This window comes from Plectrocnemia conspersa, unplaced genomic scaffold (genome assembly GCF_051122295.1).
Source record: "Plectrocnemia conspersa isolate PC_06_02 unplaced genomic scaffold, ASM5112229v1 ptg000002l, whole genome shotgun sequence".
In the NCBI taxonomy this organism is placed as follows: Eukaryota; Metazoa; Arthropoda; class Insecta; order Trichoptera; family Polycentropodidae; genus Plectrocnemia; species Plectrocnemia conspersa.
The window spans coordinates 12,739,827-12,767,101 of record NW_028277166.1 but is presented as its reverse complement, the minus strand read 5'-3'; the positions used below and the strand labels follow the sequence as shown (position 1 = coordinate 12,767,101).

The 27,275-nt window shown below is 29.3% G+C and overlaps 1 protein-coding gene and 1 long non-coding RNA gene across 7 annotated transcripts in view; both read right to left on the bottom strand.

The window, feature by feature from the left end:
- The window catches only part of LOC148237705 (transmembrane ascorbate-dependent reductase CYB561-like), an 88,825-nt gene that overhangs the window by 43,314 nt on the left and 18,236 nt on the right, over positions 1-27,275 (bottom strand). The window contains exon 1 of one of the 6 annotated variants that reach the window (XM_088203731.1): positions 20,413-20,655. The exons of the other annotated variants lie outside the window; for them this stretch is intronic. Coding sequence (XP_088059857.1) covers positions 20,413-20,426 — 14 coding nt within the window. The 5' untranslated portion in view covers positions 20,427-20,655. Of the gene's footprint in view, positions 1-20,412; positions 20,656-27,275 lie in introns of those variants that run through there. 6 annotated transcript variants of the gene reach the window in all.
- LOC148237706 (uncharacterized) lies at positions 25,281-25,704 on the bottom strand. The gene is made up of 2 exons (XR_015812232.1): positions 25,670-25,704; positions 25,281-25,489 (listed from the first exon to the last, which is right to left on the bottom strand). It is a non-coding gene; the product is annotated as an uncharacterized LOC148237706 (long non-coding RNA).

The window sequence follows — 27,275 nt, the reverse complement described above, 5'->3', positions numbered from 1 at the left end:
TTTGACGCAAGACGCGTCGACGGATCGTTATGAGAGTTACGAAATTGCAAGAGTTTAACTCCTCATTTGGACTGCAGATGATTGCAAAATTACGTTTTCAATGCTTAAGCCGCTCGTGAGATTGTCGAAACCTCCATTATGCCTTCTGAGACTAATTAGGGTATGCCATAATATTTGATCGTAAAAAACAATTTTAGCTTTTCTAAAATTGAGCTGCATAGCTACCGTTATTTTGAAATTGTAAGAAACATATACTAGTTATTAAGTAGTTCGATCAAAAATATAAATCTGTAATATCGTTTCACTACCTTTTCAACTGAAAAAATTGTAAATCTCATTCAAAATATATGATAGTTCTAGACAATGTCATGATTTACCACACTTTTACGAACAATCAACAAATCGTGACTCAAAAATAATATGGGAATGCATTGCTGTAAATAAATAGTAAAGCAGTACAACAGCAATAATTATATGCTGTCATATATCACGGTATTCAATTTATGTTAGATTTCATAAAGCAAAGAGTAATTATTAATGTTCGTTGTAAATAGGTAAGATTGTTGAAAATCCCACACTTGTGTTATATTAGTGTGTTTAAATGGATATATTGAATATATGTAACGATTCGATAGATCTTATATTGAGATTTAAGAAGAGGTAAATTGGTTCCTATTACATTACATAGCTTGTGCTACAGAAAATTTCGATGCCCTTCATAAAAGTAACGAAATATCAATAGACATATTGACAATAAGATACTGAACAGAAAACATATTGATTTAGCTGTAGTTTTATAATTAACTACAGTTTTATTTTCAATTGCGAGAAAAATATTTACAATAACGTATCTATTTGTTTATTAATACTTGAATCATTAACTATATTATCAGTTTTTTTTTATTTTTGCTATAAATTATAAACGTTTAAATATATTCAGAAAGTTTAGAACAAATTCTTTAAAATATATAGCTTTTAAAATATATAATGTTTTACCAATATCAATTAGAAATAACTTTAAAGAAATTAAAAAATATTTAAAAAAAAAATGATTGAACTTTAAAAAATATGTGTATATGTTTATGTATGTATATATGTAATAGTTTAACCGCAGAATGAGTAATTTTATACTCATGCAGAATTACGGTAATAAATAAATAAATTAAAAAAATATCAGTCAGTTCTTGATATAAAACATTTTTTTAGACGAATCTGTAAAAAAAGATTTCTCGCCTTTTAAGTGTATTATTATATAAATCAAGTTTATTTATGTATATAGACTTAAAACCAATAAAACAATATAAACGAAGAGAAACGACAGTGAAAGTAAAAATATAATGACTTAAAGTTATGATTCATATATTATACTGTTTCAAGGCAATACTACCATAACAAGAAAACACTATAGTGAACATATATTCGTAAATAAAAAATATTTTTTAGATGAAAAATATTTTTAGGAAAATAAAACGTATATTAATACATTTCTGTTTTACAACCTAATAGTAGCAGCTTAAAATATAATCTATACTATATATATAAAAAATAGCAAAAAGGGACAATTGCTTTGAAGATGTTCAGTCAACGTTTACGGTCACGCTTTGTAATTCAGTGATGGTCAGTACACTTCCATCAAAATACACAATGACATATACACAAAAACCGTTGTTTTATAAGCCCTTAATCAAACATTGTTAAAAAAATTGGAAGATGCTCAATGTTCATCGAACCATAAGCATTTAAAAATCACACGATTATCTGTTTCCATAAATACAATATTTAACATAAAATCTTACCATGAATGATTATCTACTAATAGTAATGAACAGTGTTGATTAACTCACCTGAAACAATAAAAACAAATCAATTAGTGCCATGCAACATAAATAACATATAATTTTAATCTAAATGAGCAGTTTCTGCATCTTAGCCGTACAGGGTCAGCATGCAGCATCCAAGTTTTTCGAACCAGTTTCACTCTGGTAAACCTGAATGCTTAATAGGCACTTTCACTCAGCAATTATCTTTTATCTGAGTGAATTTATAGTAACAGTGTTAATCTAATTTTGCTAATTTGAGAAAAAACATCGATGCTGGCAACACCTCCAACAATGTCCAACAATGAACCAATTGGCTCAATCAATGGACAATGAGGGTTCTCCATAGAGTGTAATTGCGGCTATGAGAGATCATATCAGCGATCACACCCACACTATTGTTTGATCAGATGTGTTCAAACGTTCCTATTTATTATACATTTTTTCAATTGCAATTATTATCATTATACGTATAAACAAAGCAATTTTTTTATCAATGATATCGACCCATTGTTCCTAAGACAAATTCGTGAATCGTGAGTTTTTTAAGTAATAATTATACATAATGGCACATATGGGCTTATGATTTATTAATAGATGTTCAAAAATTCTCACGTTTGAAATTTGCAATACTAAAAAGTTGAAGATATCTGTGACTACGAAATATAGTAAGCATTTACTTTTACTAGTTAATGATATTATCTCTATATTTATTTAAACGCATTACACATACATATATGGTGGAAGTATGTTATAAATATTGATTAACATAATACGATATTTTTTATCGTTGTTTAATTTAAGGCCATGACACTGCTGCAATGAAATAACGATAACCCATAAAAGACACTTTATGAACCGTTAATGCTTTTTACCACTTTTTGCTCATGTATCACACATTAAGAATCACTTGATAGCTCGTGAATTATTGATGCTAAAAAATAATAATAATAAAAGAATACTAAAATAAAATATTCCATTATGATTCATTTGTTGGTTTTCGAATTTTTTATTCTTCTATTTCTGTTATATCTCGGTTAAGTGATTACAAAAATATACAATTTACGTTGCACAGGATTTTTGCCACAAAGATATAAGCTTGATTTTTAGATAGAATAACATTATTTTAGATAGAAATACTATTATTATATATGTACATATAAAATAAAACAGAATTTAAGGACACGATAACTTTTTAGCATACTGAAAACAAAACTCTTTCTAAAAATAGACGTTTTAAATATTTCTACTAATTTCTCCGTATTGTTTAAAGATGGCAGCCATTAAAAATGAAAAATTGTAACTACCTTAAAAAAAAAATATCATTTTACATTAGAAATTATTATAAAAAAAATTGTTGCTGTAAAGTTTTTTTATAATTTATGTCGATATAACGGTTTTTGAAAACATGATAACTACTGTAGTTTTAATCATATCGACATCAAACTTATTTTAGAAATAGTTCTAGTAAATATCTCGCATTAGTTTATCCATTATTTTATTGCAAAATTTTATATGGGATTGGACGGTTTTTGAGAACATGATAACTACCTTTGTTTTTAACATATCGACATAAAAATACCTTGTAAATATCTTAGCAAACTATTGTTTCAAAATGGCGGCTAATCAAAAAATAAAAAATGTAACATACTTAAAATAATTTGAAAAAAATGTAAATATAATAAACGTTTTAAAATATAATTTTTTTTTAAATTATAAAATTTTATATATATATATATATATATATATATATATATATATATATATATATATATATATATATATATATATATATATATATATATATATATATATATATATATATATATATATATATATATATATATATATATTTGAATTATGAGGTATTTTTGAGGAAACGACAATAGTTTTAGTCATATCGACATGAAATTTGTTTTAAAATCAGACCTTGTAAATCTTGTTTAAAAATAGCAGCTTTGCAAAAATTAGAAAATTGTCGCTTGTATCTGTAATAGATAAAAAAAGTTGTATAATAAAAATTAAAAATAAAAAAAAACAAAAAAAAATGTTATTCTACTTAAAAATTCTAGAAAAAAGAAAAAGGCAAAAATATTTTATAATACTAGATATTAAAATAATTTAAAAATTTAAATAAAAACTTTTTTTACACACATTTAAATATTTTTTACATAATTAATTTTTGCTTTTTATACATCTTTTACTTTTTCAAAATATTAAAAATCACTGAATTTATACGTTTTAATATTTAATCCTCGTTTCTCTTTTACAAAAATATTAAGAAAAAACATTTTTAGCTTGATTTTTCTGTTTTATATTGATACATTTTAATTTATTTTACATATTAAATTGCTTTTTTACTCAGTTTTGGGCTCTAGATATTTTAACTTTTCTAGTAAAAGAGAGAAAATTTTTATATAAAATAGTGTTTTTTTTATCAAAAGTCAATTGAAATGAGTGTATGTTATTGAAAAGTCAACAATTTCCATCCAAACAGTAAATAGTAATAGAATGGAAAAGAGCTTTTTAAGATAAATATAATTATTTTGAACCTAGTATATCTCCAAATAATCTTAATGGTTTAAAAATATATATCATTTTGATACCAAATATTTGTGTATATCTTAGGTCAAGGTCAACAATATGAATTTAACAATGAAAATACTTAACAATAACAAATTTCAATACGTTGTAAATAAAATCATACAAATCACTTTAAATAGCGGTAAATTTGCATTTTTTACAACCGTTCTTACTATCACAAGATCGTGAATCGTGATCACAAATCAGTCGCAGTTGTTCCATTGTGGTTTATCAATTGTTGAGAATCAGCGTAGTATCAAATACCTTTCTCTCGACATGAAATTGTCTTTAAAAAATCCATTAACTAGCCACATTTGTATTGTTGTTTTATTCCAATTTTGTGTCGCTTTCATTCGCGTCGATAAAACTAATAAGCGACGAGCATTTTGCTCTTTAAATAATCTCTTGAGATACATATTTAATCCATCATATCTAAAGCCGTTATTATCTTTGCAATCGCTCTAGGAACTTTGGGCTTAAGCGTTTTCAAAAGCTCTTGTTTAGTTTACACAACGTATAATCTCACATTTCTGTGAAGCATTATGAGAGATCACACTCACAAATTCCAGACTGACAAAATATAGGCACGGTTAAGCTATATGTAGCTAGATCACTGTGGGCGGCATCCCTATGTAAGTGATTGTGCATCGTTGCACAAGGTGCACGAGGGACCTTCCAATGGCCGCTGGCCTGATCGTGATGGTCAGATCACGAAGCTGATCTTAACATATTTCCGACAATTACATCGGGCACGAGACCGTTGCTTGTCGGCGATGGTAGTGCAGAGAAAAGCAAAAACCGTCGCCAAAGTGATATATTGCTGGTAGCGTGGCCAATGCTGGAGATTGAGTGGCAAAGAAACGCCTCAAGGTGTGGATAATCCTTTCGGCTCGTGTCAATGACAAGTGATAATGTAATCTGCTCGGTGGAAGATTGCTTTATTAAGATAGAAAGGAACAGTTAGAGTGTCATTTATGTGGCACATACAATTTAACTGTATTTTTATATAATGTATTGTTAGTTACATTTGATACATTTTTAACGGATATTTCTGGTTAGGTTAGGTATTTAACAATCAGCTATTTTGATTTATTATAGAAATATAAACTAACTTCTGCCTTTGTAGCAACAAGACTAATCAGTTTCATTACTGATTGTCGATATTCGTTTACTTAAATACTGCAATCTTCGAAATGGGTTTCCATATAAAAGAAAATGTGAATGTCAGCGCATTATTCTATAATATCATTACAAACTAAATATTTGCAAATTAAACTACTTGCTCGTGTCGAATCGTTCAATTTAACGGCTTAAATTTACTACTCGAGAGTTTCGACTGATTTGCACCGTTCACCTTCACGACAGAATTTACGCGTCCGAATCACGATTGAATTTTCTCATTACGACCACTTTCACTGGCTTCGTTCGTTGATCTTTTGCACTTACTGCTGCAAGCCGATGATGCATCTCGTTAATCGTTCAAGAGCGTTGATCTTTCTCACCCACTCGAAGCTTTCACAGCTAAAAGCTTTCCTATATTTATTTACTACTAAAAATTCCAAGCGATTGAACAGTTTACAGATCGATGTTCTGAAATTTTAACATACGCCAAGAGAGCAATTTTCCAAGGTCTTGAACACTCTGAAATGGAGAGCTTTATCGCGCATCTATACTACCGATTTTAGGGTCGTAAACCGGCATCGCCTGCTTTATCGGCGCTCCCTTACGGGTCCTTCGAAATGAGATTATATATATACATATATAGTTTTTTCTAAAAAATCATGCGTTTATAGTATTACGTGTTATGTCATAATAAGTCGACCTTCCATTCACTGCATCTTGTGTATGCACCTGTGATTAAGGTGCAGGTGAGTGGAAGTCGATGGTTGTAAATGCAATAAAAATATATCTTTGCTAGGTTTAAGATGGATGGCTAAATTGCATAATTGCATAACGCTTGTGAAAGTGAAAGCTGATGGTCGCACAACCGGAATATCTGAATTATCATAATGACCTATTGTCGAAATACGGATAAACGATTCGTCTACAACAAAAGGATGGGCTTTTTGTGTATTTTGTTGTTATAAGATACAATTTGTATATTTATTATTTATAGTGACGTTCTAGTAATACTTTTAATATGTATTAAAATATTTTAAGAAGAACGAAATGTAAAAATCCTTATATTTTCAGTGTCTAAATAAATCTTCAAGCATTATTGTAACAATTAAAATATTTATTTTATTATTACCTTTGTTAAGAAACAACCATATTCCGTTAAAAATTGATAAGACGTTAACTTAATGCGTTACAATTCGATAAACACATTCAACAACTACTAAGTAAGTAGCGAGACACCAGACTGAAATCAATTGTATCTATGTTTATTAATTATACACTATTATTACAAATTACCATAAAAAAATATTATTTTAGCAATTTTTTTTCAATTATTCATCACGATATCTATTCGTGAGATTAAGAAAATCTCAGAAAACCTAAACTATGATGATCGATCGAAATTATTATAATAAAATAAGCATTAATTCTACTCTCCCAGTCACGATAAAAATTAAAAAACACTAGGAACGCGTCATTCTGGATTTACATGATTTATAATTTTTAATTTAAATCAACTTCTGCAGCTCTTTAATTACATAACTGTAAATGGTGAAATCCGTTTCTGCATGAATAATTAAACATTAAAATCAAAAACACTCGACCGAAATTAATAAATAACATACAACATAAGCGACGCGTCAGATAGCACCTAATGGTCATGTTCGTTGATGGTAATCCACGGGACGGGTAAAATCTATCTTTTTTGACCTCTAATGCTTAACGACGGATTCTGTAGTATATACACGCAAAAACAAAAGCTTATAACTGCAATAAATGAAAAAATATATTACGACTTTATTTTTTCCCTTGAATAGAATAAAGAATAAAGCGGTTTTTTACACACGTAAATATCATAAAATGACATTGAAAGATTTTTTCAGCGTAACAAGTTATTATAAATTTTATTTAAACCATATATCTGTTATACTCGTCCAAGACTGGTGTTTAGAATACTTTCTTTGTAAATATATTTTTTTTAATTATAATAAAAAAAAATTTAAAATGCGTTTTATTTTATATTTATCTACCTTTTCAAAAAATACGTTTATAATATATTTTAATTTAAATAAATTATTGAGGTGAATTTTAGTATAGTCCGCATTTAAAAATAGCAGATAATTCATCGTAAAATAAATGTTGTATAAAAGCAAGAAAATTATTTTTTTACAATTACAGTCCATCCTGCAGCTCTCTTATTAGACAACCCTCGGACATAATCATATCTGAAATGTCGTATTAGTTTATTATCTTATAACATTGCTTTACACCATTTTAAAACGGATTTTGATTCGAAATCTGACATAATAATCAAAAATCGACCTAAAATTCTGTGGGTCAATGTAACATGTTCAATTATTTTATGGAATTAAACAATAATAAATAACGTTATCTACAATCACGTGCCACGTGATTATATATACTTTACTAGCAAACATCTATATTATGCATCTGATGGTGTGTATTGTGCATGGTGCCGTCGGTGCCAAACATAAAATTAACTTTTTAAAATATTTCGGTCACGGTTTTCGCACAGTATCACTGTCGTTAATCGTTATGTTGTATTCGTAAGTTCTCGTAAATTTCGCGATCGAAAACTTTCTAAGCTTCGGCTGCAGTTTCACTTATTGGCCAATCGGTCCGTTTGATTTCGTCGACCGGCGATACCCGAACTATATAATTATTTGCGACCGTTTCGTCAGATTAAATGACACGGATCGGTCACTTTTAACGCTCCAATAAAAAACGATGTGTTATGATGTCAACCGGTGAGTGAAACAAATATGTGACCGGAAAGGTGATTATCGAATTATACGCGATGATACTCTGATTGCGGCAGAGTTATTGAAAAAACTAATGATATATAAATATAAGCAAAACAGATCAAGCTGCATTCCTTAAATGTTTAAATTAAAAAAAAACTAATCAAACATAAAATGTAGAAATAAATAGTATTTTTATCAAATGAGCTTTAATTTTTTCAGTAACGTTACTTTTATTGTGATTTTTTTTCACTTCTGTGCTAATACTTGTATTATATAATAACACGATGTAATGATGTAGTATTAAACATCGATAGAAAAGATTTGATAGCTTACACGCGTTTTTTTAGGCAATTCTAGAAAAAAAGACATATCAAACATTGACCTGCCACAATTTAGGTCATTTTTTATCAACTCTAATCTACTAAATTGTAAGCCAAGAATCGTGATCGTCATTACTAAAACCAGAAAATGCAACGGGATCGTGCAAATTTGTACGAAATTATTATATAACAAGCGTGCAGCTTCATAATACATATACCCAGGTGAAATATATAAATTCCATTCTGGTTTTTGCAGCAGCAGCGGCAGTAAATTAGCAAAGGGTTCACTTGCAGCGTGACCCAGTGGTTAAACAAAGACCATCGGACTGTGTGTAGTTGAGAAAGGAGAATGACGACAAATCTTACGACCCCTTTCACTGTAGATGATGTAATAAAATATATATATACCGAGGGAGGCAGTGCCAGTGACCCTAGAATACATCGCAAAAATATATCTCTATATGTATGGGTTATGTAATATATTTTCAAAGATTTCTTCGCAGCTTCTTTCGCACAAATCGAGCCTTTTTTCAGCACTCAGTTATCGAAGAGCGCTGATACGATGCTATAAAGCGATTCCTTTCATGGGATTTCCTTTCAACGTTTGATTTATTTACATCCATCTCATTTTGAACGCTTTTCGGCTTATGAAAGGATACATATATATAAGTACTTGATATTAATGAATCGTTTAACTAATTAAATTCTGCTAATTCGATTATTTTTTAACTATATCAAACATATAACTAATTCATATTTTATAAGTTTATTATATTTACAAACTAGTTTGTTCTGTATTATCATTTCCTCATGCTTCTAAATTTTATATTGATAAGGTCTGCTTTTTTTAGTATGTAAATACTTATATTATATATTACTACATTTATAACTCAATAGTAGTTTTTAAAATTCCGTACTAAGGTTTTCATTGGCTTATAAACGAATGGACAATGTCAAAATTGTGTGCGGAAATCCAGCGATAAGAATTTTAACTATAAATGACTTTTATAACCGATTCAAGTTTGTACAATAGATGTAAATATTTTCATCCCTTTCTTATTTTTTTAAGTATATCACTTCTCTTCTTACTGTCTTTAATAAATCATTCATTGTGTTTGTGTGGAGCCCATTTATATTTTATAGCCAAAAACGACGGGAATACAACGACCGGCAAGGCCTCGCCCGCTAGCCATTATATCATAGCATTCGATTCAATATGCAACTAATTATAAAAATTATCTATTCAGTGGCCTGAGCTGTGTATAATTGAAACCCGTTACTATCCATCCGCAAATTTTTATTAATGACTTGACTTAAACTATATTCATTAATAATTTAGCAAAATAATAATTTTAACATTTCCATGTTTACTCAAATCAACTATTAATAAACAATAATTTTATCAGCTTATCAATTTGTTCTATAATTTAATTTCTACTATTTGATAAAATCAGGCTATCGCATTTTCTACAATTGATGAAATTTAAGTGAGACAAATTTAATATAACTTCACTTAACTATTTTACAGTACTCTAAAAAATAATTTATTGAAATAACCTAGACATCAAAAGAGTACATACTAATATATGTTATATTATTAAGCATCTCTAAACCTAAACACTAATGTCTTTGTTAGAAGCAAGTCGGAGAGAATTTTACGAATTTCTGATAAAAAAACTCTGGTGCAAATATCATCACAAAATATCTTAGTTTTAAATAGGGTTCATTAATTGAACCACTCTTCTATTCACAATTGGAAAGATTAACTCATCTTATTTCATTTAAAAAAAGGCCAACACGTAAAAATGGGTTTCTTCGTTAAAATGATACTTTTTAATAGCCTAAGTCTTTAAGTATTATGCATAAATATAAAAGGATTAAAATATCCGGAGATGAGATAACGCGTGTATTAGGATTTATCGTTAAAACAGCCGTTTGTAATATGTTTATCGGCAAACGGCAATTTGTTTCAAAAAATTTGCCATCCTTCTGTAATTGATCCCACAGAAAAAAAGCTGACAACAAAATATCTTATGGATAAATAATATTACATGGACAACCAAGAATCACTTTCTTTCAGACATTTCGTATAGGAATTTTTCAGAAACTTCTTCTACTTGAACATCCACTTCGGAATTATATTTCAGACCAGTGAAATACGCAAAAGCTGCCGCTTCTCTCTTCGCAATTACTAGTCTAGCTCAACGTCAGGAATACGTAGTGAACCTCCTTCATAAACGCCTGGAGCCTACGGATGCACCCACAGAAAAATCATTGCATAACAATTACTTTGTCTTAACAAAATAAACTCCATGACTAAAAGGTCGGAACAGTTACGCTTATTTTTTTTAATGAGATTTTTTAATCAACCGAAAACTGGTAGTTTAAAATATGTTTACAGCAAATTTTGCTGTATTTAACAGTAATATAAATTTATTGTAAACCGATAATGTCCTAGTTCGTTGTGTTTTAGAATATTGTTTCGTTGTTTGGAATATGGAGCTATCTAGCAATGTGGAGTACTCCTGATTTTTAAAGAGGATTCAAAGGATTTTTTTTAGATATTACTACAAATCATAGTGCTTTTTTACTAGATCATTCAATCTATTCTCTACGAAGTATATTTTTATGTGGCTAAGGGGTGGTGTCGGTGTTTTGCTTAGCTGTCTGAGTCCTAAAGCGTCGCGTTTGCGACCCTTATTCTTGAATGTTGCTGTCAGGAAGTCAGCGCTCGAAAACGCCCTCCTTACACAATCCAGCTTGTAAATTAAGTATACGCTACTATCCCTTCTAAATCTAATTTTTTTTTTAAAAAAACATGCGCATTTTTAATAATAAGTAAATATAGATATTATGTATCTGTATGAAATCCTTGAACTATTTTGTATTAAATCCGTCATAAAGCTGTAATACAATGTTTGTAATCCTGCTGCAAATATTGGTTTCTCTCTGAGCAAAATACAAAACTATGTATGACACAAAATAACATAGGATTTGCGAAAGTAAATTTAGGCGCTTTCAAACCCGAAATCCACTAAAAAGATATTGCTTTTTGTTTGCTGGGATATAAAGAGCTTCCGGAATCTAAACAATTGCAGTGAACATTTATCAATATAAAGCACAGCCCTTCAAATATATTGAATAAAAAAGGGTCGTCTCTTTCTATGCCATCCCACAATTACATTTTGCGGTAATGTGCTAACAAAAATTTAACTATTATATTTTACAGAGCAAACTATGCAATATATGTGTATTTATTTATCATCCCAATAATAGTATATATAAGCATAAATTTAACCCATCCACATCGCACCATATTAATTAACCGAGATGTAATGTAAACAAGACAAGATAAGAGAACCCTCAACCCTCGAGGGAGCCCTTCAGAAATCATCCTCTTCGTACTTATCTCCCCTCCGAGGATAATTAGCAACACGGTCGATACGTCTGTGGATAATCTGCTTCGAAACAGGCATCTCATTACTAAAACGTTTCCATTATACATTCGAATCGATTATGTTATAAATAACACATCAATAAAAAATATTGGTTATGCTATGTTTTATTATACAATAGCACTTGAGGGCAAAGGCGCAAATTTGCATAACAAATTAAGTTCAACGAAACATAGAAAGCTCAGATTGTGTTGCGTAAATGCTGCATTTTGCAGATTCGTTATTTCGGCACAGGCTTGTAATAAATGTTATTCTTAGAGATGTTAAAACCGGTACAGCCTCCGGCTGTGGTACATGATATCTCCGGTCCGAGCCCGTCCGGTTGATCTAGTACTGGTAGTCTTCTCGCACCTGATGTCCAGAAGATTGGGTCAAGAGTTTGCGGTTACGATGCCACTCGTTATATTCTTCTTCTTCGTATAACTATATTTAATAATATACCGTTCGTTGCGCAGGAATTTTATAACGCGCGAAAAAATACCAATGAATACAATTATTTAATAAATAAAAAATGATTTAATGTCGTACATATACTATATAGTTAAAGCGACGTTCTAATTTGATGACTTGATTTACTAATAAAATTTTGCTATGGAATAATAAAGCGATTTAAACGCGCGGGTGAGCAGCAAAATTACATCTCATTAGAGATTTTTATGTAATTTATTGCAAAAGACACTTTTTTATAAATGTTTTTTTTATAATGAAAATGCCAAAATTTTACATTTAAATTATTTTATTTATTTTTAACATAATATATGTATAAAGTAGTGCCTTTCTACTTTGACTTTTGTAGAAGTCATCTTTTACATATTGATCGTTCATAAGGAAAACAGCTTAAACAATTTTTTTCTAATGCATAGTCCATACGACTTTATTTATCTTATTTTTGTCACTAAAATATTGCTATATTAATGATAGTTATATATATATCTATTCTATTTATTTTATTTTAAAAATAACTTTGCAGATCTAAACGAAATAACTAAATACTAAAATCTTTTAAGAATAAAATGAATCTATTCTTTCATTTAATGTAGTTAAACTATATATTTTTGCCAATGTATAGATTTAGAAAAAAATCCTGACTAGTTAAAATGAGCATATAATGTCAATTAAATTTATAATACAATTATTAACATCTGTGTTAATTTAAATCGGTGGAATAAATATTTATCTCAGCCCTAGTTTGTCCTGTAGCTACCTGAGACATCTAAATCAGATGCACTGAATAGAGTTTGGTTTGTTAATGCAATAAAAGGAATTTAAAAAACGAGTCTATTCTAATTTTTTATTCATTAGCACTTTTGAGTAAAGTATCACAACCATCTACAGTAATTTATATTATATATTTAAATACCTTTCTAATAAAACATAACTAGAAGTAACGTATCTTTAATTATCAACGCTCTATTCGTTCTATACGCTCATAACAAAGGCTTGGTAACACAGTACTCTACATTAATTACAACTTAAAATAAACTATGATTCAGACTAATAACACGTTCGTGTTAGCTTATGTACAACAATTTGAACTATCGACATACACGCCATGTTTGCTCTTCTGATATCTGCGCTTTAATTAATCACAATATCTGTATACTTATTCCTATCTAAAAAATATTTTTCACCATCTAAAAAACAATCAAAACAGACACGAACGAAGCGCTTTAAAAGCGCAAGCTCACACAATCCCTTTCGTGTCCATTCGAAAGCTGCAATTCTAGATTTTATCGGAAATCGGAATAATCTACGATTCCGATCGCAACCTTGTCTTTTTATGTTTCATCTGTGTTTTGGTACCCCTTGGCCATCTCGATTCATAATATACTTAAATTGGCTTAGAGCAGCGGCTGTTAGCTCAAAGGCTCATTTAAGTGAGCGTAATTTGTGTAATGACATCTTTGACGAAGCACAATGCGATGGACGCTCAGTTCGGTAAAATGAGAAAAAGCCGAAAAAGTGACAAATGCATCTGTTGAATAAGCTGTGTGCATAATAGGCAACTCACAATGAGTACGTCATACGCAGATAGGCAACACAATGGAGGTCGATTTCGACATTAATGGTATAACAACACCTGCCAGCTTCCCGCGCAGAGTATATTATCTCAATGCATAAGTATGATGGTGCATGTTTTATCGTTCTTCAGGGCTAATGCATAAGCAAACTTTTTTATGTAACGCTAACGGTTGTAGAAGGTTTGAGATTAGAGTCTGTATTTAAGATTTTAATCAATGTAGATATTGTTTTAGATAACATAAGATGTGTTGTGGCGGAGTACCCTCAAATGTAGTTTTAACAAATATAAACTCAATTATGTTAGAATTTCCGAATGCTTATTTGATTATTAAAGCTTTAATCGATAGTATAATAAGCTTTTTCTTAAATCACAGTGGGACAAAATATGACACTTTAAATTTAGTAAAAGTTAGATTGAGAATTCTCAGATATAATTTTGAAGACTCTTACTCTTTTTTCTTTTATAATTTTGTATTTAACTGAACATCTCACAAATGTATAATTGATAAAAAAATACTTGAAAATATTAGTGAGTTTGCAAAGTGTCGTGGCGGAGTGCCTTCATATATAGTTTTAACAAATAATAACTAGATGTGCACTTGAGAAAACATTAATATAGACTCTGGTATGCTATGATATATTTGTCATTTTGAATGGCTGACCGTATATAGAAACTTGTACCAAAGAATATGATTTTTTTCTCATGAGAAAATATTTCAAATATCACGGTGAAATGAAATTGCGAACATAAGGTGTCAGTTTAAAATTAAAATAAGTTTAAATGAGGATTTTTAATGATAACTTTTAAGACTTTTTTGTTTCTAACTTAATAACTCACAAATAAAAGTATAAAAAATATCAGTATAATAAATCTGCAACCATCAGATATAGTTTTTGCGAATAATAGCTAGATAAAATTTGGAGTAGATATTCATATAAACTATGATATGTTATGATATATTAATAAGCACTTACGCTTTTACCGGTAAATAAGAAACTTTTTCATGAGAAAATATTTACAATATAACTGTGGTTTAAATCTAAAAGAAAATATATTAACGATTTGTAGTACTTTTACTCGTTTTTTTATTTAAGATATTACAAGACTTTAAGTATATAGAGCCATCAATAGAGAAACGTTTAAAATTATCACCACTATATAGCATTCATAAAATTACGAAAATTAAATGTTAATTTTTAACGTCGCCAGGGCTGTCATACGCAACTTGTGCCTTTGTAATTTTTAATAACGATGGCTGGCATTTGGCACATTAAGTGTAAACAACTCACAAATATATGGTTGGTAAAAGTACAAAAAAAATCTGCAGTGTCGTGGCGGAGTGCCTTCAAATATAGTTTTAGCGAATTAGAACTAGATATACACTTAAGAAAAGTATGTTAGTATGTTATGCTATATTAGACATTTTGAATGGTTCTCCATATATACATAGTATATATAAGCTTTTATCAAAGAATATAAAATTTAAATATCACTGTGGGGCAAAATTGCAAACTTTGAGTGTCAGTCTAAATTTAAAAGATGTCAGAGTAAGGATTTTTAGGCATAAGTTTGTTTTGTAATTTTATATCTACTTTTTATTATATTTTCGATTCATGGGATAATAACATTTATTATAAAACACCTTATTTTTACTCATTTAAAAAAAATAATGGATGAATGTAAAGCTACCGATTAAACTCTTGATTCCTTAAGCTTTATAAATTCAAATGGACCACAGCACAAACTGACGCTGACTGATAAGATATTGTATACATACATAGGTGATTTGTAGCAACTATCCAGACTGAAACAATATTTTTGTTTCAACTAAATTTATTACCAAATTAGTTTTACTTTCACCACGACAATAAATACATATATTATTCATAAATCGATAAATGAGATTAATGCTGTTTTCATGATCAATTTTATGTCGCAATATCATGATCATTTTATCTAAAATAAAAAGAAAATATTATACAAAAAGCATATTATCGGGGAATTGTTAATTTTATATAAAAAAAACATCATTAGTAGTAACTAAGAAAATATACTGAAAAAGCTCTAATTCGATTCAAAGTTTAATTTATATTTGAAAAACATTTGTAAAATCTGAATAAAAAATCTTTGAAAAATAATAATTAGTGCTGGTAAGCTAACTAAAAAAATATATAGAAAAATCTATAATTTGATATTTATTGCTAAAGTTTCTCAAATCTAATGATTGATAAATTAAAATTAAAATATCATGAACGAATTCATAAAAATTTCATATAAAAAATATTTTGGATTTAATTCAAAATAATAGAATCGATTTAAAAACTAATTTGTTTTATGGTATTTTAAAAATATTTTAGAAAAAAAATGATCCCACCTGTCTACAAGAAAATTTAAAATAATATAAAAATTAATATATAAATATAAAATTTTACATTTATTTATTAAAAAAATAAACTGAGATAAGGACATGGTGAAACATTGTTCAAATTAGACTTAGTATCATATTATTTAAATTGTTGAAGTGAATACTTTAATATGGGTTATGTACTTGATATGTAATAAATCGAGCTACTTTTTAATGTGCCACAAAAAATATAAAGTTAAGTTATGTTAATGCTTAAGCATACATTGCCAATATGTTGATATAGTATATTATATACATACATTTTAAAACTTTTCCTATGAAATTTGGGTGCCATAGTTCTTCACATGTACACGAACGGACGTGCAAATTTACCGTTTAATTTCACAATAACTATCAAACTTGATGAATACGACCCTGGACTCAATGGGAACTACCAACGACCCAATAAATATTCGCAGAACTGAGGGGCGTATAGAAACTAATGCATAAGCAGTATTGTCACCCAACCACCGTACAGTCGCAAAGTAACTGCCTAAAATCGTATGTGAACCAATAAAATATCACACAATGCGTTTGTTGTAAAGATATTTACACGAAGGCGATAAGAACCTCGTAAAAACGATATTGTTATTCATATTTTTCATTGAATTTACGATAACAAAAACCGTTAGTAGGAGACTTCGGCGAAAATTGTTATCATTAAAACTTTCTTCGGATCAATTGGTCCATTTATTTATGATGCTGCACATGTTTGCCGAGTTAATGCAACGTTCGTTAAGTGCTATATTATATACATACACTTTCGATTCAATCATTTTTATTAACGTTCGCTTTCAATTTTAGCTCGCGAGCATTTGCTATAAATTAAATTTATTTTGATGACTTTTGCACAAATCGGTCTACACAATGGATGCTTCGTTGATTGGAAAATGCGATAAAGCAATTATTAAATTACTTTTTTATATTGCAGTTCAAAAATGAGAATTATAGCTCATAAAATAAACGTATACGCGTGTTAAGAATATATCAATTAAATAATCAACATTATTATCTACCTATATGTATATAAAATATTGTCCTTTCCTATGAAAAATAAACGGATAGCTAACCTAAGTGACAATGAATCGATTGAAGATTACAAGACAAAAATGCCTATATATATTTTTACTATGTTGCAAGAATTATGTAGATTTTTATATATAAAAATACGTATAATTTTTAATCTCATTTTATTTTTCTATGATTTTTTAAGCAGAGTTACGAATTTTTAAATATTTTTAGTAGCCGCCAATGAAATTAATCTAAGAAATTTATTTTTTAGTAAAGCTTAATAGTGACCTAATTAAGACTACGACCTATTTAGTGTCCTCAAAAACTTTTTTTTTTATTTTGAAATTATCATTTCTCGAGAATTTTTTTTGAGCCTTTTTGTTAAAAATTAAATTTGTATAAATATTTTTAAACGTATTGCAACCGCTTGTTTTTTTTTTATACAGCTGCATAAAAAAGGGTGGGTCCGTGCTAGATGTTTGAAAATATGCATATTTTTTTGGAAATTTTTAATAGAGGTATTTGAATGGCGAAAAATAATTTATGATTTTCTCAACAATTCTAATCGACTTTATCTTTATTTAATAATATTAAAACTACCTTTTTATTCAGACAATAAAAAACCGGTCCACTAGGAAGTCATTGCTAAATTTAAACCACAATTTCTCCTTGATGCATATATATATTTATTATAAAAAGCAAGTATTTAGTGTTACCATGTCTGGCTAAATTAGAATTTGGCATCTTGACAAAATTATTCGCAAATTCCACAGATCAATGTTGACCCAATGACTTTATAGAGTCAACAGCGACGGGTTAATCCGGTATGGAAATTATAGTTTCAACTGGGTATTAAATATACGGAACGCTCCACCGGGACTTATCTGAATTATTATTATTAATAGTATTATCGAAGGTCGCGTTTAGTATTAACCCAACGATCGGCTAATTGGTTTTGCGAATTTGATCTAATATGACAGTCAGTGGGCGCTTTCAATGGTTGAGGGCGCGGTCGAGCAGTTTTACGGACCCGTGAACACCGACCAAGTTTAGACCCTTTACGATACATTACGGACTTATCGCCGGGAAGGGTAATTGCCTAAACCCTCCTCCACACTCTTTGCATAATTAACCCTGATAAATTAATACAAGAAAAGTGGACTGGGAACAAATAGAAAGTTCCTATGTACATGTGTATCGAATATGTTAATTCGAATTGGGAAAACAACTTGTTATACAAATTATGCAATGTATGTTCTGAAAATAATATATAAGCTGTGGTCGGTCTTCTAACTTATGCATATAAATGAACTTTTGAATACTACTGGAATAAAAACTTGATTGTTTAAAAATAAAAAATGTATCTAGTGACATTTTCATCTTCTCTTTACATTTTTTCTCAACATGAGAAGGCAAGTCTGGAGAATGATATAAATGTTTTAAATATCTGCAAACGAATACACTAAATTTATAAATTGCAGAAGAAAAATCATTCCAAGACGATGCAAGCGTATTACGACAGTTAATTATTTGACTCTCGTATCCAATGGAATGTACCTATTATTAAATTATAATCTATTGAAACACATCACAAATGTTTATGGTAAACATTGCTATTATAGATTTTATCAATCTTAATCAGTAATATGCCATAATTTTTCGTCCATTTCAAAAATTCGCAGGGGTCTTTACGTGTCAAAATCCTAGTCAAAACTTATGAATATATGAAAATAAATCCTCTTATTGATATAGACGTAATATAAATTAGTTAATTTTCAAAAAATACTAAAAATTCGTTAGCACTGTATATGATATAACTGATGACTCATACAATTTTAATCCTTAAGCAATTTTAATCTAAGAATAACGATTTTAAAGATAAAAAATATATGTATACTATATATTTTTATGAGATTTTAATATATCTTCAATATACATTTTTCTTTCGATATTTGACAAAAAAAAATATAGTTAATTCTTAAAGTACAACTGAATCAATACAAAACAATATCTTAAATAAGTTTCATTGTAATTAACAATGTAACACATTTTAATCGTTAATTATATAAAAGTTCAGTTTCCATGATATTTACTTCTAGCTATTGACTCTCAATACGATTTAGTTCATTTAAAACTAATCTTTGATAAAAATATAAGTTCAAAAATATAGAGTATAAATAAAAATAATATTTTTGTCATTATTTACTATACAATAATCAGGAAAATATGATTTATTTAAAACTTGAAAATATCGACTACATTATTCCTTATTCACATAATCGGCAGTCTATTTCGCTAATTCAGCATGAAATAAATGCTACATAAATGATAATATAATTACGTCATATCATAAAAGCTATTATGTCGAGTTAATTGAAAGCCGACAAAAAGTATAATGGCGTCTGACTAATGAACTCATCCCGAAGGATAATATTTTAAATTGCTTAGGCTTAAATGTTAAATGCGTTAATTTTTAATTGCATACCCATATGTACGTTTCATTAATATGGTAAGATCATAAGAGATTAGAGTTGAATAAATATCACTTTGGCATTGGAATTGTGTGGCAATCTTAAAAAATATATTATTTATAATGAGCAGCACAAACCCTCTTACGTATTCAATTGATTATCTTAGGGGTGAAATTAACTCAACATTCTCATATTATCATTGCTACTTTTCTATAGAATAACTAAACGAGATGAATTTCTCATTGCGTGTATTTAAATTAAATTAAAAAATATTATTACAGAAAAATTACTGATTACGATCAATCTCATGATAATACATTCAACAAATTGGAAGAATAGAGGATCAAAACATTCATGTAAGGAAAATTATTAATAATAGAATATATTAATAATTTATTACGATACTTATGTATTCGAATATAATATAAGCAAAAAATATCATACTTGTTTTTGCCCATCTCGATGAAGTTCTATTGACTTTCGGGGGATGCGATGAATGGAATCGACACGAAAATTCAAGACAACACTTGAATTATCACACCACTGGTGGTTTCTGTACTTTTCTGCTGTGCAGAAGAATGCAGAATCACAAAAAACAAACACACGCGAAGAGCGACTAACACGACCGACCGAGAGGGACGCTTGCTCAAAGTAATGCGCGCGCGCAACAAAAACTAGCTTCCCACTGCGCATGCGCTATAACTTTTACATAAAAAATAATAATAATAAAGCTGTTGATGTAGAGAAACGTGCAGGTATAAAATTCTCATGTATGATCAACTAATAAATAGCTTAAAAATACAGCAAATAAAATATTTTTATTGCATTAGCTTAATTAATAATTAACAATATTTATTCAATTACTATGAAATTTTATCGCAATAATGTATGGTTATAAAATATTTATAATAAGGAATAAAAATTAAAAAAGCTTTTAAAATTGTACAATATTAAATAAGCTCTTAAAATTATTACAAAAATTGCAGTATTAACATATATTTGTATTTATTTGAGAAATAATTATATGGGTAATATACAATAAACAAATGTGAGAAGTGAAAATGGTGCGCATACGTTGACTATACATTCAATATTATCCAAGTTTTAAACCACTTTAAAATAGTCATCTACAATACACTCAAGAGGATCTATAAAAGTTTTATCTGATATTTTTACTGAAATTTAATTGAATGGATAATAATATATATTAAGACAAGCCCTTTTTAATTGTTTATGGGTTAAAATTAGTTGTTTTTTTTATAGATATTTACTGTACTGAATTTTTAGAAGGATTTACGATTTTATGATTGGAAGGATGCTGTGGGAGATTACTTTGAATATAACTAATACAAGACAAAATATATTTTTTTTACATGAGAACTTTATTAAAAATACGATATATAAGCATTTAAAATGATTTTCCGTAATTATAATTTTTTTACAGATTTATCACTTTAAAATGTAAAATATTTGTTTCTTTTTAATTGTAACAAACTTAGTATAACGTAATGTTATATTAATATTTTTATTCACTGCAACATAAAAAAAAAATTAAAAAACTATAAAAATTGTTATTTTTAAACAACTATTATTATTATTTTTAATGGCAAAATATATTACTCTGAAAAAGTCATTAGCACAAAAATTTCAATAAATTATTATAAACTAACCTATGAAATATGATATAGTTGTGTATAGTTAAAATGCTAGTAATACGTAAAGAACGTTGAATTTTTTATCAAACCAATATAATAAACTGTAATAGTATAATAAAATGGCAAGTACAAGGGATATTTAAATACAAAGTACAGACATTATTTATTTATTTATTTTGTGAACTATTTACATTTATTAACATACTTCAATTTATACCTCAATGCACTTGGTGAGCCTTGAATTTCTTAGTCACTTAATCCGATAGCTCAATATTTCGATAACAGTTTAAATCAATCAAACGCCTGTTTAAGCCCTAGAGGATCCTAAAAACTGTATTTATAACAGGGTAATTTATGAATAAATCCTTGAAAGAAACGCAACCCACTAATGCTTTTTTATTATTATTCGTGATCTATTATGGCCATCGGAAAACATTCAAAATGGTTTTGATTATAAAGGGCCACCCGGGAGAATTCTCATGCTTCATTAAAAAGACAGAGTTTGACGATACGGTCTAATTGGGCTAAACAAACATTTTTCACATTGGTCCAAACTTTCATGAGAGAACGTATAAAAAGGGTTGGACGAAATTCAATTGGATATATTCACATATTTTCTTCTGCACTAACTCTTCACGAACCCTTATCAGTCTGTACTACTCTACTATCAGCTATAACATTTCGATTATTTATTTGTATTTATACATTTCCCTAATGCGTCATGATAGACTTTATTCGAAATATTTTTATTTAGCATTTTATAGACATACATATCAGCTCAAAATGCATATACCCACACTTTAACACGCGTATTAATAATAATAAAATGCACTAAAAATATTTAATTGTAGTAAATAAATATTTAAGAAATGTTTATGGTGCACACCATTCTATATACATTATTACAGCTCCTAGTAGCTAACGCCAAAAATATTGTAGTGTCTGGGAATGTGGTTGAAAATCTGGATAGCTCGTATAAGATGAGCATTCTCGAACGCTGACATCCTGGGCGTGACAGTGAAGAATAAGGGATGCGATCGCAACTCTCTTAGGTACTCTATAGCCCGCAGCAGAGCATCGGCACATGTTCAACACTATTCCTTTGCAACTTAATTTAAATAAGATCACGGCAAGAATGCATAAAATAATATTCCAATACTCTCAGCTAAAAGAGAGTGTTTTTTAGCTAAGAGTGTGATACATATGTTCCGTAGTTTATTTTGTGAGATAGCTGCGAAATTGTCTTTGAGTTTTCTCCAACAACAAAGAATACCTCCCTTCTCTGGGATTCCAGACAATGGAGCCATATTCGAGGACGCTATGATATGAACTCGCATTCGACACTGCCGCCTGATACTGACACCTGATTTACATATCTATATTTGGTATACATAACCACTCGTGCAATAAAATATATGCCAGGCAAATTTTCTCACTAGCTGATAAAGTCACACCACTCGGCACCATAACCCCAAAAAATCATTTCTATCCTTTACTATTTAAATAAATTAATAATGACTCATTTTCTCTTCATAAACGCTACTTCTTTCTGTCTCAAATTCAAAACATCACTTTGCCACATATTTAAATTGGTGTTGAACTTCAACAGTAGTTTATCCTATTTATCTGATTCTAAGCATTATCTGCATTTTTCTCATTTATAATCTCTTTTCTTCGAAAGATGACTAAATGGCATTATCTAGATATTTTATTTAGAAACCGTTTATTTTATTCATAAAATTTATTATGCGAATTGCGGACTTAAAATCGTTTTTACTCAACTTTGTACTAAAGTTGAGTACGAGCAATAAAAATTAAAAACATATTTTTTTTATAATTTCAGAGAAGCTTTCATTCGAATTATTCCCGAGTGGGTGCGTCCTGGAACACGTTCCACAAATTTGTTTAATTAAAATAAAATACGCTCCCATTTAGCGTGACTGCGAACAGTTACGTGTCACTCTCTATTATATACAAACAACACTTGATTAATTTTATGTAAAAAAGCGACTTGATCGATCCTCCACATGGTCTTAAAAATACCATTCGAAACAGTGCGGCTTATTTTCATCCCGGGGAGCCATAATTGAAAGAATCAACGAACAGGATGTTATCTATTTAGATCGCTAATCACCAACAGTGATTTTTTAAAATCCATCCAGAGCCCTGAAGTTTATAGTTCAACTCCGCGGATATTCATCAATTGAAACAAAACCATTATACAATCTCAGCGACCATTATGCAAGACGTTAATGCAGGTCACAGACAATCATGTCTATTTATCATGCAGCCAATGGATTTATGACTAGTTGTCGTTCCAATTTTTCCCTCGTCAGATGACACGTAGATGTATTATAGATCCCTGGACAATAAACTTGCGACTTCGTTTGAAACAGTGGGATTATAGTCCTTGTATTCGCGGAAACTCACAACAGGTTCGCAAACAATGAAGCGCTCCCATTAAAGTAGGTCTCTGTTACTATGAGAGGGTAGTAAACGCTGAACTTCAAAGATGAACTTTGGAGAACTACTTCAACAATAGAGCGATTTAGCATAAAGCGGCGAAGACAAGTAATGTTCTAATTACGATCAATTATAAATTCAGCGTGTTCGGTTGAATAAACGATCGTGTCGATTCGATAGTAAGATGGATAGTTTTCTCGCTCTTCTGAAACGCTCGAGAGTTTCCCCGAGGGCTTAATTTTTTTTCATCGACTGAAGAGAAAATGTGCGGAATTGGTGCGCCATTCTCAGCTCTATTTCCTAAAGTGAAAAATATACGATTCGCTTCTAGTTTCCGTTACGATAACACGACGATTCGTTTCGGCAATTACAGCTATCATGAAAAGAAAGCCGAAAAGCTTTAGCTTTCGAAAAATATATATTTTACTTTCAGAGAGGAAGATTATTCAGGAAAATGGACAAAAAATCACTGAAGTACTATCGTGTTTTTTTATTTCATTATAGATAAGATAACTAATAACAAATATTATGATTATTTATGATGGAATTACAACAAAAAATATTTGTAAATCTCGAAAATATTAATTAATCATAATTAAACCACAAAGATTTCCCATTGTGCATTGTGCTAAATTACTAGAAGTAAAATAAATCAGTTTTAAAAAAATGTATGTAAAATTTTAACACTTCCTAACTAACATTATCCTTTAGAAAAATAATAGTTTATTTGCAAAACATACTAAACTTTTTGAAAAAAATTAGTAGATTAAAATAAGACACTTGACGAAAATTTGCGAGCTGATATTTATCCTCAATTATTTTGCGTGCCAAAAACGATGACAGTATTATATTTATCTAGCATTCATTTACAGGTAAAGAGTAGTGGAGAGTTATAAGGCATTCACGAGACTATTATTTATTTATTAAATTTATACATTATCATTTTTATTACTTACATACGATATACGCAAATAATAGTAATGATAAATTACTAAATTAATAAATAAATACGTGCATTAAAATACATACATACATTTTTTTATAATAGTATCACTTAACCTTTTTATAGTATGAACTCATGCAATTACTTCATTATAAGGCGAAATAATGCGTTATGTAGTAAGTTGATTTTCCAAGAAACAACTCAAGACTACTGAGGCTCATAATAGTTTTAAGAAGTTTATGTTACGATTGTTTTTCTTCTTTTCATACATATAAATACATACAGAAACATTTATTTAATTATATTTTGTAATAAAATATCAAGACATATCGTATTGAATATGTTTCAATCATGCTTTTATATTTCACATTTTAAATGCATTACATGTTTTCCATGCCTACTGTACCATGTTTCGCTAATGTATTATCACCTTTTTTTCTTGACAATTGGAACTGGTTCTCTGTAATAAAACATTAAAAAATATAAATATCGAATGAAAAGACCCAATACGTCCGACAGGCATTAAATAATTTCATATCCAACTTGTAAATCAAAGCCCTAGTCGGGTTATTCACATCGTTCGATACTCGATAGAAATTCATAAACTTATAAATATCAAAGAGGCAGGTAAGACATGTACATATTATCGATCGCGTAGCTTTTCCCAGAGCCGCCCCCGCCTAGAGCTTTTCAACACATTTCCACATGAATTTTCCAAAGCCTTCTGATTTGTTATATACGGCGTTTGTTGTGTGCACAGAGCACCCGCCGATGCGAGAGACATTGTCCAGTATTCCGTGAAATTGGCTTGAAAATAGGCAACGCTGTGTTAAACAGAGCAAAGTAAACAAAAGGGATGAGCAATTATACTAACAAAATGTGTCTATTGAAATATTTTATTGACTTACTAATGACTCAATTATTTACGAATCAATTAAAAAATTATAAAGCTAATAATTATTAGCTATATATTTTATTTTAAGTTTGGTTTTAGATGATCAAATACGTACTTTGGCCAACAACTGATATATGTAAGGGCTTAGACTTAACAGCAGCTAAACTTTCTGTGTAAAACTAGCCACGCTCAATGAAGTTCAAGCTAAGAGTTTTATTGTGAGTTAATCTCTCCCTAATTGACGTCCAGAAGATCCAACCCGTATGAATAACTTTATGAGAAGATTACTGCAAACATTCTTTGGAATCTTATCCAACAAAGAAATAGAAGGGATATACGAAAAGTAAATATACAAAGATATTAACAATGAAAGTATTTTTTATGTATACTTGACATGGCAGTCTTTATACAGTACAGTAGCAACATTGTGTTTAAAATGCTTTTGTTAATTATTAATCACACTGTGCAATATTCGTTCAGTATTATATTTATTTCTCTCTGATGACCTAATAAAGTGGCAGATTCATAAATAAATTAATGATCATTCGTTGTCACCGATTTAGATAATCACCGATTCTGAATATACTTGTACTACAATTTCATGTTTTATTTTCACATAAAGCAGATATTTTTGTGTGCCAATGTTCTGAATGGGAAATAGTCTAAAAGATACATGACCCACATCAGATACAAAAACAAATATATAGAGCTGTGATAGTGAAATATGAATACACATTTTATTAGAAGTAGATATGAATATAATTTGCTGCCTCGTTAATCCACAAACGTCATACAAGCAATTGTGTCAATATTGACGTTCGGTAAGTTGTGCGTATACCAGATATTTTTGTGTGTCAATATTCTGAATGGGGAATAGTCTGAAAGTCATATGACCCACGTCAGATACAAAAGCAGTTTGTATAAAAAACAAATATCAATATCGGTAGTGTTTGCTATTCATGGCGAATCCGGAACTACGAATCAAATGCACAAATCCCCCACCTGCCCGAAAAAAAAAACAGTTTCCGGATCGACCCGGAAACGCTTTTGCACAAAGGAAAAACACGTGCGCCTTGAAAAATTCATCGGTACAATTTTCTTTTGTAGTTTGTACTTTATATCGCGTGACCACGTAGTTAGGTCATCGAAAGGGTGACACTAATGTGGCATTAAAACATCGATTTCATGGAAAACATTAATATAGAAAGAGTTGCACCTGTCGGGTGATAATTATTCTTTCATATTATTTACTATGTTATAATATTTACAACAAAGCTTAACAATTAAAAGAACATTAACTTAAATACAACGAATATGTATTGTTTATATAATAATCAATACAAAAAGTATA